Genomic DNA, 16,429 nt, shown 5'->3' with positions numbered 1-16,429 from the left:
AGCCCCGTGGTCGTGGCGGACGAGGCGAGTCGGTATGCAATGGAAGCGGCCAACGAGATCAAGGAAGAAGGCACTGAAGTGATGCCGACAGCAACTCCGGACCCTCCCGAAACAGGGGGAGTCGAAGCGATGAGAACCGGCAAGGGAAGGCCATCGCGGAGTGCTGGTACTGTGGCAAGAAAGGTCACAAGGAAAGTGAGTGTTGGAAGAAGCGCGCCGATTCGGAGAGAAATGGTTCCAAAAATACCGACAAGGGAAATCGGCAGCAATCGCACTACGCCGAAGACTCCGGGAGACCCGGAGAAGGATCTGCCTTCGTGTCGAGACACGAAGCAAACTCAATGAAACAGAGCACCCCGAAATCGGACGAGGTGTAGTACGTAGACCCCGGCGCGTCAAACCACATGACGAGCCATAAGGAGTGGTTCTCGTACCTTGAAAAACTGATACAACCGGGAGTAGTCACAACAGGAGACGACACTCCGCATCCGATCGCGAATGTCGGAGAAGTTCCCCTTAGCCATGTCGAGCAGAAAGGGAAACTCATGAACGTGCTGCACGTTCCGACAATCACGAAGAACTTGGTCTTGGTTGGATAGATCGTCGACCAAGGGATGGAGGTTCGGTTTACACACCTCGGGTGCTTCATTGAGGAAGAAGGCCGTGTGATTGCGCAAGGGCGCAGAGACGGGAGGATGTTCATCCTCGACTCCACTGACGGCGGCACCACAATGTTCGCGAAGGGACAAAAGACCGAGTCGGACATCGACTTGTGGCACAAGCGGATAGGCCACGTCAACTACCAGCGGCTTCAAGATCTGCAAACGAAACAGGTAGTGTTCGGATTGCCCAAATTTAGTGGCCGAAAGGCACAAATTTGTGAAGCCTGCCAGCTGGGGAAGCAACACCGACTTCCCTTCCCCAATGAGCGAAACCGGAGCCGGAACAAGCTCGACCTTATACACTCCGATGTATGGGGGCCGGCACAAAACGTTAGTCTTGGCGGGAGCCGATATTTTGTCTCCTTCATCGACGACCACACGCGGCACACATGGATCTACCTCATTGAGAGGAAGAGCGAAGTCTTCGACTGTTTCTGGGACCTCAAAGGGTTCGTGGAAGCCGAAACGGGACGAAAGATCAAGTGCCTGCGGTTGGATGGCGGGAAAGAGTACTTTTCCGGTCAATTCAACGGTTACCTACAACAAATGGGAATTCGCCGCGAATTCAGTTGTAGATACACGCCAGAGGAGAACGGCGTGGCCGAGAGAAAGAATCGGTCAGTTGTGGAAGCGGCACGGGCAATTCTGGAGGAGAAGAGCTTGCCCAAGTTCTACTGGGCCGAGGCGGTAAGGACCGCGGTATACATCCAGAACCGGATCGGAGACAAAGTGTCGGCGCACGAGCTATATTTCGAAACGAAGCCGAACTTGCGACACTTGGGGGTGTTCGGTAGCATTGCGTATGTGCATGTACCGAAGGAGGAAAGGAGGAAGCTGGACGCAAAGGCCAAGAAGTGCAACTTGGTCGGTTACTCGGACGAGCAGAAGGGTTATAAGTGCTATAACCCTCGCACCAAACAAGCGCGTGTCAGCCGTGACGTTGTGTTTGATGAGTCCGCGTCCTGGTACCTGGCCCCGACTTGGAACCCCGACGCCAATACGAGTTCTGACGATGAGGTCAGTGAGGCCGAGTTGCCTCCGGATGAGCCCGAAATCGAGACCCGCGATGAGAGTCCGATTTCACTCCGGTTAAGTGGACCGATTGGACGACTGAGTCGGTACGACTAGTCCGATGAAGAGCCGGCGAGTAGTGGAGACTCAACCGTTTATTCCCCGTGCAGGAAGCCGAGGAGACGGCTTAGGCGCATAGAGAAAGGGAAGAAGCAGGTGTCGGATTCCGGCATGGATAGGAACGAGTCAGACCGACGTGAGTCCGACTCCGAGGGAACCGGTGACGGGTCTTTAAAGATGAAGACCGCGTCGACTGAGAAGGCCTCGACATCGGCTAATGTGAGATTACGCCGATCTACCCACCAGAAGAATCCTGTTTTGCGGTTCGGATACAACGAGTACATGGCGCATCATTATGCGTACATGACCCGTGTAGCGGAAGTGCGTGAGCCGGAGAGCTATGCAGAAGCGGCTAAAGACGCGAATTGGCGTGCCGCGATGGAGGAAGAGATGCACGCATTGGCGGAGAACGAGACCTGGGACCTGGTTGACGCACCAAAAGAGGTAAAACCGATCGGGTGTAGGTGGGTGTACAAGGTCAAGTACAACACCGATGGCTCGGTCAACCAGTACAAGGCTCGGCTGGTGGCAAAGGTCTACGCGCAGAAACATGGCATCGACTACGATTAGACGTTTGCGCCGGTCGCGAAAATGACGACCGTCCGTGTTTTGCTCGCAGTAGCCGCGGCCAAGGGGTGGCACTTACATCAGATGGATGTAAAGAATGCGTTCCTGCAAGGTGACCTTGAGGAACAGGTGTACATGGTACAGCCCCCCGGATTTCACTCCAGAACGAACTCCTCGATAGTATGCCGACTGAAGAAGTCCCTTTACGGACTGAAGCAAGCCCCGCATGCCTGGAACGCGAAGATCTCGCGACAACTGCGTTGGATGGGCTTCACCACGTCAAAATCGGACTCCTCCCTGTTCATCCGGAAAGGTCGACTCAGACCGGTTAGTATTTTACTATATGTTGATGACTTGGTCATCACTGGCGCCGACCTAGGTGACATCGACCGCGTGAAGCTCCAGCTTGCGGCATCGTTCGACATGAAGGATCTGGGGGACCTTCATTACTTCCTCGGGATCGAAGTGATCCGTACCCCCAAAGGCATATTGATTAGCCAACGTCACTACGTGCTGAGTATGCTCTTCAAATTCGGGATGGCCGACTGCAAGACCGTCTTGACTCCTCTGGATAGAACCGTCAAGCTTCGTCTCGATACGGGAAAGGTATGCGACCCGACGAGGTTCCGACAAATTGTCGGAAGTCTCATATACTTGACCATCACCCGACCCGACCCCAGTTATCCGGTCGGAGTGATCAGTCAGTTCATGGCGCGACCTACAGAGGAGCACCTTCAGTGTGCGCAACGCGTACTGCGGTACGTAAGCGGCACTAAGGACCGCAGACTGCTATATCGGACCGGTGCAGCCGAGCAGTTAGTCGGTTACACCGATGCTGATTGGGCTGGCAACACCGCCGATCGCCGATCCACGTCCGGATACGCGTTCTCCCTCGGGAGTGCCGCGATCGCGTGGAGCAGTAAGAAGCAGCTGATAGTTGCCCTGTCGAGCACCGAAGTTGAGTACCGAGGAGCGGCTGTCGCGACATGCGAAGCCATATGGTTGAAGCGGCTACTTAAGGACCTGCAAGTGGAGTTGTAAGATCCGACGACGATCTACTGCGACAACCTCAACAACATCCAACTCGCGAAGAACCCCGTTTTCCACGAACGGACCAAGCACATTGAGGTGCATTACCATTTCGTCCGTGAGCGTGTCCTTTCCGGTGAAGTCGAACTTCAGTACGTTTCGACGGATCGGCAGGCTGCTGACATCTTCACCAAGCCTCTTGGTCTAGACAAGTTGCGGCAATTCTCAGGTGCGCTCGGGTTGCGTCACCTTGACGTGCCGAACTTGAGGGGGAGAACAGTCCCGAACAACCAAGCAAGGTAGCAGGAACGGAGCGGACACCGCGACACCGAGTCGGTTGACAAGTTCGACATCGGATCGGCAGAAGAAGCCGAGGGCGGACCTGCGGAAAAGTTCGGAAGCAGACAGAAGGGGAGCAACCGCAGGAGAGAGCCGAAGCCAACCACGCATGGGGAAGATGATGCCATCGAAGGCGAGAAGATCGAAGACGAGTTGGAGACAGCCAACTCGGACGAGAGCGAAAACCGATCGGAGGTAGCCAAGTCGGTTTGGATGTTTGATTCAGACACGCTGAATCAACCAAGGCCCAAGCGGAAGAAAAGGCAACAGGAGAAGCGTCAACACCGCAACAGCAGAAGAGCTAGTAAGGGCCGCATGAGCAGACAGGTCGAGGAGTGCGCAGAGTCGAACAGGTCGAGGAGCGTGAGCGAGGCGTGAAGCCAGGAGGAACCGGAGTTGTGAGCCCGAGGATCCCGAAGAGCCTCAAGTTGAGCTTGAGGGGGAGTGTTGAGAGACAAGCTCAACATCGGCCGGATCGGCTGAAGAAGCCGAGGACCGGATCGGTTGGGACCGATCGGTTAGGCCGAGTGCGTAAACCGGGAGGTCGTTAGGAAAGATATTCCGTGAGGAATATATTTGGGAGTTAGTGTAGGAGCTCTTGATGAGCATTGAAGTACTGTTAGTACTTCGGTCAGTCCTTCTAGGACTTGTATAAAAGTGTTCACTGAGCACGTCTTATGTACAGACTCTCCTGCGTATACCGTGTAAGCACAAGCTCTCCATTGAACCTGAGTTTCCTTCCTTCTGTTCGGTCTTCATACCTGCTTCCGCACGCTGCTTTCTACATGTTCTTATAGTAGTTATATCACGACTATCAATAGCAAGCGGAAATTGATCATATCCTGAATACAAATCACACATGGAATATATAGCTCTTCCTGCGAAAGCTTCTGCAAAGGCATCTACAATCGGTCCAACACTGACGTTTCGAATAGTAACTCTATTGACAGGCTGCAAATCCTGAATGAACCTTAATGAACCGTTCTTTTTAGGTACAATCAACCATCTATTCGAGTAGGGGGCATCTGATGGCTCCAAGATACCCATTTCTATTTTTTTCTTAAGCAAAACTATTACTTGCAGTATTTGGGCCCGAGGAACAAGGATAGGCCTTAAATTCCAAGGAATATGCGGAACTGTAAATATAATCATTGCTTCCACAACTGTTGGGTCTACACAACCAATTTCACTCGACTCAAATGCAAATGCTTTCCCATGACTAGCAATCAAATTTCGAAAACATTGTATCTCAACAGGCAAAAGAAAATCATTCTCACCAATTTTTAATTAATCTAGAGTAGCATTTGAAAACTTATGACCAATATCCTTAGAATCCTGCAATGTTGGCTCAAACGCGACATTCTTTTTCATTTCAGTACTATCCATAGGTAGATGCATGGCCACGGCCTTGACCTTTTTGTCTATTGTTTTATATTTAGTGTTAACTTTTATTGCATGGTTATTTTTACTTGCTTTTTTAGCCATTTAATGATAGCTATTGCCAACTATTTCACTATTAGCTATACAACCATTTTTTTCAATAAAATCAGCAATATGAAGGTACATATCAACAGAATTTACATGAACAAATCTCTTGTCGCATTTTTTCTCATTTAAGCAATTTTCTAATATTTTGACTGTATCCACATCTGAATATTCAAGAAACATACCAGAAATTATGTCATCCCTTTCAATCATCCCTGAAGTGCACAATGCATCCAACATCTTCCTGCTCCCTTTATTTTGTGCATGACTTTCCACACCAAAGTAGTAGGTAAATCCATCCATTGTATTAGACAAAGTATTGATTGTTTTATTAATTGGAAAACATTTTTGCAAGGAAAGAAAAGCTTTGGGACCATTGTGTCCCTGCCAATCAATGATCCTATTTAAAAATGCGACTCATAAGATGACATATGATGCTCACATGAGTTAATTCGTAATTCCTCTTTATTTCTATCATGCTCCTGCCTAACAGTAAGAAATTGAACACTTCTTTGACCATTGGTTCTTCGAATCCTAGCATATGCCGAACCATCTTCAAGCACCTTCGTCTCCATCCTAGAAGATGTGATGTATGGTTGACCAAGAATCACTGGGTATGACGAGGTCTTTTGGATAAATAAATGTTGCTCCATTAGCACATCTCCAATGGTGACTTTGATGTTTGGGCAAGCTCCATGAAGTTGCTCGGTCGTTTAATTAGCCAACTTTCCTAGGTCGAAGCATGCTACGGTGTACCAACTTTTGGCCAAAAATTTAGTACTAAATCGAAGAAGAAAATAAACATTAAAAATTGTAAATAAGTTTCAAAAAACAAAAAACAAATTCATTACGTCACACTCGAATGCACAAAGATATTGTACGTCACACTCGAAATGTCCCTAGGCCATATTTAATACATTAATTGTTGCCCCTGTCTCCTAGGTAGAGTTGTACGAAAGCACACCTGGAGAAGGTATCCATTGTGACAGTTGGTCAGTCTCAATATCTCTCTCTCTCTCTCTCTCTGTCTGGTATGGGTTGTCGAACGTGTCAATTGGTATGTCTCTCTCTCTCAGTCACTCTCTCTCTCTCTCTCTCTCTCTCTCTCTCTCTCTCTCTCTCTCTCTCTCTCTCTCTCTTCTGTCTCAAAGTTGTCAGACAGACAGTGGCAGAAAGTTAAAGAAAGACGACATATCTATTACAGGTCTATCTCTCTGTTTCTTTCTTTCACTCCACCTTCGATTCTTTCTGTTTTTTTCTTTCAAAGCTCTGTTTCTTTCTTTCTTTCTGTTTCTCTCTCTCACTCCACCTTCGATTCTCTGTTTCCCCGCGTAGCTGTTCTTGTGTTCCCCTCTGTGCCAGGTTCGATCTCTGAACGCAAAGATTTTTGTTTCCCCTGCTCGTTGTATGTGTTGTTGATTTTCCTTCCTTGTGTATGCTCGTTTGTTTCCTCTGTCTATGCTCGTTTGTCTCCTCTGCAGCAGCCTCGTTTGTCGAAATCAACACGGTCTGGTACCTTTGCAAGTTGTACAACCTCCAGGTATTCTCTGTGTTGCATGCCCAACTGGTATGTTTTCTTTTTCTGAATGTTTCCTGTCTATCTGTTTTTTATTTGCATGTGTATGGTCATTTTTAGGGTTTGATTATTCATAGTCTATGTGTTGCATGCCCAACTGGTATGTTTTTGTTTTCTCTGTGTTTCTCTGTGTTTCTTTTAAAAATGTATGAAAATATTTTGATCGAGGTGGTTGTGTGTTAGAAATGTTTGTACATGCAACGTAAATGGAGTTGGCTATGATGAGTTGCTATGTTTTCGTTTTGTTCTTGTTTCTTGTCCATCTGTTTTATTTTGTGTGAGTTTGACATGGATGAGTGTTTTTCCAACTATTTTGGGTTTTTGTGTGTTTGACATGGCTTGTACATGCGATGTGATGGAGTTGGCTATGATGATTTACAATGTTTTCGTTTTCTTTGACTTTCCTATCCGTCTGTTTTTATTGTCTGTGTGTTTGACATGGATGAGTTTTTTTCCGACTATTTAGGGTTATTGTGTGTTTGACATGGTTTGTACATGCAATGAGATGATTTGCTATGTGTTGATGGTAATTGCTTGAGTTTTCTTCTAGTACATGCATATTCATTCCCTGAGAATTGTGTTGACTAGGACAATGACGAGAAGGACACCCATAAAGAAGACATTGATGAAAGAGAAAGTGAAGACACCAGTGAAGGAAGGAAGAAGGACACCCATGAAAGAAAGCAAGAAGACACCCACAAGAGAAAGGGTGATGAATTCATCAACACAGAGAAAGAAGATGTACCACTCCATCAGTCGAGACACACCTCTTGGATGGAATTATTTCCTTCGAGCACGACCTGACGTGTATCCAGAGCTGAGAGAGTGGTTGTTAAAAACCTGGGGGTCAGCACATCCCGACACAAGGCGAGGATTCCACATAAGTGGTTTGAAGAGGGAATACATGAATTTATTGAAGACGAGATACGAACATGTTTATGATACAAATCAAATCACTAACAATGAGGTGGGTACTGTTTTTGCACGTGCTTTTGCATGCGAAGTTCAAGGTGGCATTGACGTAAATTGGGAAGATTTTAATCGGCACCGGTCAGAACATTACAAAGGGTCCTCCAGTACCAACACTGGCTTGAAGTCATCTGGAACCTCTCATGTGGATATTCTAGCTATAACACCTATCCACCAAGTTCTAGAGGCAAAGGTACGGGCCACAATGACTGAAAAGCATGAACAGATGATGGCCGGTTGCATAGCTTCTATGAGCTCAAGAATACAAACACTACTTGCTGATTTGGAAGCAGTTAAATCAGCTGAGATACAGGCAGAAAAGAAATTCTCTTCAATAAAAACTACATATGAATGGATTGCATCGACAATCCAAAATTCAGAAAGTGAGGTGTTGAAAGAGGAGTTGAAGAAAGAGCTAAACAATATGGGCACTCAATTAGGTTCACAGATGAGAGACCTTGATACTTGCAGGAATGCACATGAAGAAATAGATAATAAGTTGTCAGCCTTAAAGTTGCATTCTGAGAACCTTGCATGCTTGATGCAGGATTTAAAACAAAATGGTTTTGATACTTTGTGTCCATCTGTAATTGAGCACCCAAGTGGTATAGAAAGTACCATTATTAGTATAGCTATATCACGGTATTGGCTTTAAAAGTTATTTATTTCTACTTCTTTGGTATAAATAAGTGAGCAACTAATATATTATAACTTGTGTTTGCAATCTTCCAGGTGTATATTTTGTGGCCTCGGATTCAAGCTGGAGGCTATGGATGTTGTGATTACACCATGCTTGCACACATATCATGTGCTATGTGCTAAGTATCATTTTGAGAAAGAGAATACATGTATGGACTGTAAAACTACAATTGCGGCTGAGTGGTACTATGCTTGGGGTTTAAAAGTACACCCGTACGGTATGTGGCTCTACTATTCTATTGTTTGTATTATATGATGTCAATTAACATTTGGACTAGAACTAGTGTATGCCACAATTCATACTTCAAATTTAGTGTAATCTCTAACAACTATTATGTGGAACCCTAATTATGTGGGTTAGTATTGGCAGTACTTTTAATATATAATTGGTATGTGTAGTTGAAGGGATATTTTCCACAATTAGTAGTACTAAAAGGGAACCAGGTAAAACATCGTCCAATCTATATTGCAACTTGCCTAGTATTAGTTTAGTAAACACTATACTTATAGTACACTGTTGACTGTTAAGATTGTTTGTGTAACTTGGGAATTAGTACTAGTAATGTAATTTGGGAACAAGGTGTATAGTAAATTGTTGAATAATAGTACAATTATTGTAATTTGGAAATGAGGTGTGTCAAACACATATCACGTTTAGTACTAATACTGTTCAAGATTAATACTGTTGGTGTAATTAGTACAAGTTATGTAACTAGGTGTGTAGAAGACATATCATGTTTAGTATTACTTGTGTGCAAAATACCAATCTACATTTGTTGGATTAGTACTTAGTAAGTACTACATGGTTCATGATTAGTACTAGTTCTGTACTTTGTGAACTAAGTTACTAGTACATTGCTCATGATTAATACTAGTTTTGTAATTTGGGAACTGAGTAGTACTTTGTTCCTTATTAGTACTAGTTTTGTACCTTATTAGTACTAGATCAGTAATCTAGAAAATAAGTGAGTAGTACATTTTGTAGGATTAGTACTAATTGTGTAATTTGACTAAGTCAGTGGTACATTGTTGAGTAGTACATTGTTCAGGATTAGTACTAATTGTGTAATTTGACTAAGTCAGTGGTACATTGTTCGGGATTAGTACTCCTTGTGTAATTTGCTAACTAAGTGAGTAGTATATTGTGCATGATTAGTACTACTTGTGTAAATTGGGAACTAAGTGAGCATTACATTGTTCGGGATTAGTACTCCTTGTGTAATTTGGTAACTAAGTGAGTAGTATATTGTGCATGATTAGTATTACTTGTGTAAATTGGGAACTAAGTGAGCAGTACATTGTTCGGGATTAGTACTCCTTGTGTAATTTGCTAACTGAGTAGTATATTGTGCATGATTAGTACTACTTGTGTAAATTGGGAACTAAGTGAGCATTACGTTGTTCGGGATTAGTACTCCTTGTGTAATTTGGTAACTAAGTGAGTAGTATATTGTGCATGATTAGTACTACTTGTGTAAATTGGGAACTAAGTGAGCATTACGTTGTTCGGGATTAGTACTCCTTGTGTAATTTGCTAACTAAGTGAGTAGTATATTGTGCATGATTAGTACTACTTGTGTAAATTGGGAACTAAGTGAGCATTACGTTGTTCGGGATTAGTACTCCTTGTGTAATTTGCTAACTAAGTGAGTAGTATATTGTGCATGATTAGTACTACTTGTGTATATTGTGCATGATTAGTACTAATCGTGTAAATTGGGAATTAAGTGAGCAGTACAGTGTTCCTTATTAGTACTAGTTCAATAATTTAGGAACTATGTGAGTAGTACATTGTTCATGACTGGTACATTGTGTAAAATGGGAAGCAGCTCTTGTGACCTACATTATATATTTTAGATGATGGTACTAACATTCAAGGTTTTTTTGTTTCTTGCAATGAATGTTGTAGTGTCAAGCAACTCCACTCCAGGGAAGGTAATGGAACAACCAGCCCCTGTGCCTAAACCCTCAATATCTGCTGCACATTCCAAGGTTCAGGGACCATCATTACCAATAACCTATGATTTTTATGATGAGGATGAATGTATGAGAAGGGCCATTGGAGCAGTGGAACATATGCTTCTACAAACAAATTCCCCAAGCTCCGGTCAACATCAAGAAATAGAGCCCACTAAGAAGAGAAATGCAGTTTCTTTACAAATAGAGCCCAGTAAGAAGAGAAATGCTGCAAGAATGTTGTATGGAAACGGCAAGAAAGGCAAAGTTGAATGCAATGGTGAGTCATATAAGTTCTCACCTGTCTGGAGCATTGTCAACCTAATCCATTGTCTAATACCATGTACTTGTGTTACTAGCTGATGATGAAATGATATTTGGTGACGGAGATACGAGTCCAAAACCTGATCATGAAGACGAATTTATCACACTCCCAGGTACACGTCAAAAGCCAGACTTTGAAAACAATGATTTAGCTCATAACAACCCTATTCTTGTTGTTATTATAGATCATAACAACACTGTTGAGCACCTAGATGTTGTGGAGAAGATGACCGAGCCCACCACTTGCAATGGGGTATCTACGGCTGTACAGTATGACGATGTAACATTAGGTAAAAATGTGGCCCTAAACCCTATGTTCATTGTTTGCAAACTTTTGAGTATGTGAGTTCATACCAATATTCTTTGGAATCCCATTAATTAGGTTTACAAGAGCAGTCTGATTCCCAACTGCAATCAAATGAATCGGGAACTTCATGGAGCACAAGTGCAGAATCAGATTCCCATCAGAGTCAGAATCAAATTAACCTTTGCAAGGAGGCAGACTCTAGAAGCAAATCTTCCACACATGAGGATTGTGAGAAAAACGAAGCATTCATATGTGAAGAGCAGCTGGCATGTACAAACAACACTATGTCTAAAGAAGCCTATGAGTGTGGAAAGAATATGGCAAGTACTGAAGAGAAGATTGAAGCCCATGAAGAGTGTGGAAAGAATATGGCAAGTACTGAAGAGAAGATTGATTGTACTGATAATGTGGCAAGTGCTGAAGAGAAGACTGATTGTACTGATAATGTGCTAGTACTATCTAAAGATTCCCATGAGGATCATGGAAAGAACATTGCTAGTAATGAAGAGGAGCTTGATTGTACTGAGAATGTGCTAGTAGTGTCTTGTGAAGCCCATGAGGATCGTGGAAAGAACATCGCTTTCCCTGAAGATAAGCCTGATTGTACAGAATCCCATGAGGAGTGTAGAGCGAACAACGTTACTAATGAAGGTGGGCCTGATTGTACTCAGAGCGAACAACGTTGTCTTAAGAATGAGGTGACATCCATCGTACAAGAGGAGTTGACCATGACTACTGCCACGGTCCACAAACAGGAGTCTAATAAGAACGAGTGTATAGGCATCGGTGATGATGATAGGGCAATAAAGATCGCTAGGAGTACAAGCATTCAGGAGATGAGTGATAATTTGTCTATCGACAGCGCCTTTGTGGATTTGTGTACAAGCATTGCAGTTGCAGAAAACATAGTTGCTCTCTCAAGCTTGTCACCAGTACAAGGTGCCCGCGCATCCACGCCTGTCTCTGATGCCTCTGATGATGAAGTGTCAGTTAGTCAGCTCATACCTAAAGGCTTTAAGATAAAGAAGAATGTAAAATCAGAAAAATCTGGCACCAACAACAAGCGCATTACAAGATCGGCCAAGTTACCCTCTAGTGCCTGATTGTCTTTCGATTGTACTTGAACTTTAGTTGTTAGTGATGTCTGAAATTGAACTATTTGGATACCAAAATACTGTTTCAATTGCCAATGTAAAAAATCCAGTTCATGAATCTGAAATAGTTATACCAGTGTGAAATCAAGTTCATGTTTAAGGATTGCTTCTATATTTTGCTCATCAACATATATCAAAAACAATGGGAATATACTTTTTGATCTAAGTATTCTTATTTTACAACGTTTTGTTTCTTTTTTGAGATCATCTCCTAATCCTCGCAAAGTCTTTCAGTCTATTGTAGATAAAATGCTTGAAAGTCTTCTTAGCTTGCTAGGAAAATTTAGGTTTTTAGGTGTTGATGATGAGAAACAGAAAATATCGGGTATCGGGTGTTATTGAAGATATCCTGAAGTATAGACTGTTTCATCAATCCCATTTGGATGGTAACCAGAATGTGTGCAAATTGTTGAAGCAATGTGGGCCATATTTTGATGATATCATCCCAAAGGATGAATCATCCACTAACAGTAGTAAGGAAACACTTACCTTTTTGAGCTATCACAAATTATTGTTTCAGAAGTTGGATTATTTTGTTAAGGAAAGGAAGGTTTGTACTTTAAAATCCATAGCCTGGATATTCAGGACTTATATACAAGAAGTAAAAACTCAGATGGCTTCACAGGACATATCATGAAACAAAAAAGGATTCTGAGAGAATAATTTTCATTGTTGTCTTCACAGAATTCATCGCCCCCTTTGAAAAATGAACTTATAGTAGAAAATCTTACAATATTAAAGTCTTTAATGAATTCAACTAACAATCTTCTCTTGGTAGCAAAAGAAGAGCAGATTTATGTGCCAACAGAGGACACACCAACTCTGCAAAACTCCTATGCTCAAATAACATCAGGAAACATGAGCAATATCGGCAATGAAGAAATCCAAGTCCTGTTGATAACAACTAATATATTATGAAAGATAAGTACAAGTGGTTGAGAGGCATAAACCCTTTGGAAGAAAGACGAAATATATCAATTCATTTGTCAATCATCAAAATTAATAGTGAACTCCAAGTGGATGTTTTTCAGTTTTCTAGTACAATGTATTGATAGGGTGACTTTCAAGCATTAAATAGAGAGACCTCCCCTAATATGTGCTCATGAACCTCTTGGGGGACCTTGTAGACAGTGTTGTATCCCTTAACCTTGTGCTTTGCTTGAGTCATATTGAATTTGATCGCAAGAATGGCATCAGCGTAGATTATTGCGATGGGTGCTTCTTTTAGTAATGCATATGTGTTCTTGCACTACGGCAACTTTGCATAATAGTTTCCATACACGACAGACTCACCAACGTTGAAATTGTTGCCCCAACCATCCCTCACCACTTCTTTCAATAATGTCTTTCCTTGCTTGCACACCACAATGTAGTAGTCTTCTAAATCTTCATTCTGAGAATATTTGAGCACTACAAAATGATCTCCAACTTCCAATAAAACTGCCAAGTCTTGATTTTGGTTGTAGTATACAATATCGTTTGAATGCACATCCTCTTCAATATCATCTTGTAGTTCAGGCTCAAGCTTCTGCAGCTTCCAGGGCTCCACGATTGATAGGTTGATGCATTTATCCCAAGCTTCATCTAGACACATGGAACAAAAGCATGATAAACTACGGAGTAACAATTGGGTTGTGTCCTTGCGGCTAAACCCTAACACACAATGGGTGCTGCGTGTGCCTTTCACGGTTTTACAACCATATGATTTAGTTCTATCGACCTCATCAGCGCGAACTTCAACAAACAATCTGTTCTTACCATCATTTGACATCTTCCATGTTAGCCACTGCACAACATCATGTGCATTTTGTAACTTAGCGCCATTATTATCCAACTGCTCACTTGTAAGGGCACGTTTGATCACAGCCCCCGCGCCATCATGCTCTCCTTTTCCATGTCCAGACCCGAAGTAATTCCATTGCATACGAATAATGAATAAGGAGAAATACCTGCTTTGGTGAGTACAAGATGAGTACAATACGATGAGTACAACATGAGTAAATTCTGATTTAGTACAATTCTCTTAAGGACGGACAATACTATGAGTACAAGATGAGTACTTTATATCCTCCTGTAAACACAACATAGTACAGATACAACACACAACATAGTACAATGTGTCTATGGAGAACCCTTCACATGGATTAAAAGTTACTTAGTACAACATAATACAAACAAAATTAGTATGCATGCATCCATTCACAAGTGCAAGATTCGAATAGTTAGAAACATAATTAGTATGCATCGATGTGACTAGTACTGTTTGTTAATAGTTACAAACATAATTAGTATGCATCCACTAACACAAGATTTACTTCCTTACACATTGCATGATAAGTATTAAACATATGGATTAAAAATTACCTGGCGATAAAGTAGAACGATCGTGCCGCCTTAAACTGCGAGGCAGCACCATCAGACCAAACCCAATGACGGTTAAAGGTTAACCCTAGAGAAAATAAATCTGCATGGTGAAGCTTAAAACAATGTTGAACAAATAGTGTATCATGCTTTTTATCATCTGAAATGTAAAATATTGATTTCTTATGTAACTCACCGTCTTGCCTCCAATAGCAAATATGTACAAGTATTGTACATTGATCATTGTACCAATGCATTGATTGAACCTCATTTTGAACTTTAAATGTATAGTTTTCTGCAAAATCAATAACGGATACAATGACACCCGTTGGTAAGTTATTAATACATTCCTTGAACTGTGAATTTTGCCAATAACTCCGGAAGTTATGTGGAATAAACTCCCCAAGTTGTTTCTTAAATTCTGAGACAAGGGTAGCAGCACATGTCTCCTTATATACTTCCTTGATACGCTTAGTTACAACTCCCTTGCCAATATTTTCAGTCACATACTCCAAATATTTCCATTTCACGATATGACTATTTCCCATATCAAGCTCCTGCCTACAAAATAATGGTAGCAGACAAACCTTACATGTTCTTAATAGACATGTACGACGATGCCACTCACATGATGGTTCTTTTTCACAAACACAAGACCTCCATAGCTCAGAAACGGATGCATAAGTCATGTTTCGTGCATTACACCTATTATCCTCCCCATTTGGTCTACAAATCTCACAAGTGCAGACACATAATTCCCCATGTATACCCTTAGAATCAGTACGCATTGCATTCACAGAAACCCTTAACATGTCCATCTTCACATGGTACACACAACAACATGTATTCCTCTCATTTAATTTTCTAACATAAAATGGTTTCAAACCTTGGAACTTGCGGAATCCGACAGTCAAGCTTGGATGTTGGTCTTTAAAGTTCATGTACAATTCAGCCTACATCAACCAATATATATAGCAAACATTAATATACACTTGGTCAAAACACAAAGTTATGGAATGTGAATTGATATAAAAAAATGGAATACCTCTGTCATCTCCAAGAAGTGTCTAGGGTGAATCTGGTACTTACCCTGACTTATTCGTTGTCTACACACGTCCTTCTTATTTGGTGAGACACGCGTATTTTTGGCCCAAAATGAATCCACTTTCTCAATAATCTCTTGAGATAAGGCATCACATCGCCGTCTACGTCCCGACCCCAGCCACTTGAATTTGCTTGAGTGTATATTTCGGCGATGTTTCCTCAAGTTCCTTCTTTGAATACCCAGGGCTAAGGCAACTTTAGTATCACTATATTTTTTTTCTCTCGCACCATTCACAACCATGTGTAGGGCTGCCCTCTTTGCAGCAAGTTTGTCTAAGCTCTCTACACCTTTCACTAAGTCTAGGGATGACTTCATAGACTCCACAATCTCTTCTGAAACACATTGGTCCCTAAATTTTATTCTCTCCATGTCTTCATTCAAACTTTGATGGTGTAACACTCTACAAATAATATCCCTACGATCCTCTTCACTAAATCTCTTCGTTATTTCTACCAAATAACGAACTATGTGAAGAACCACTCGTCTCTTAGTTCTTTCAGATATGCATGAGTTACTTGACAACTCACTCTCGTTAGGAACCCCCATTCGGTCACTAGATTTATCCACAAAAATTAAGTGTCTTGCGAAAGTAGTTAATGTTATATAGACTCAACCAAGAAAACACAATCAAATGTTTTTAAATGTGGCCTGCAAAGTGAGAAATATTTTGTTTCAAACATTAGAATTACATATCAAATATGGCAAATGTCAATTCTAAAAATTTAGTACTGAAATATGAAGAAATGAAACATTTTAGTACTGAAA

At 42.2% G+C, this 16,429-nt stretch overlaps 1 protein-coding gene across 1 annotated transcript; it reads left to right on the top strand.

Moving 5' to 3' along the window:
- The first annotated feature begins 10,533 nt into the window (after positions 1-10,533).
- On the top strand, positions 10,534-11,083 carry LOC147862013 (uncharacterized). The gene is made up of 3 exons (XM_087323051.1): positions 10,534-10,693; positions 10,773-10,850; positions 10,923-11,083. Exons 1-3 carry the CDS (start codon positions 10,534-10,536, stop codon positions 11,081-11,083), a joined length of 399 nt encoding a protein of 132 aa, XP_087179177.1.
- The last annotated feature ends 5,346 nt before the right edge of the window (positions 11,084-16,429 follow it).

Source organism: Azolla caroliniana, unplaced genomic scaffold (genome assembly GCF_043228905.1).
Source record: "Azolla caroliniana isolate FFs.n. ecotype wild unplaced genomic scaffold, voAzoCaro1.0.p SCAF_7, whole genome shotgun sequence".
Lineage (NCBI taxonomy): Eukaryota > Viridiplantae > Streptophyta > Polypodiopsida > Salviniales > Salviniaceae > Azolla > Azolla caroliniana.
This window is presented reverse-complemented; position numbering and strand designations above follow the sequence as displayed.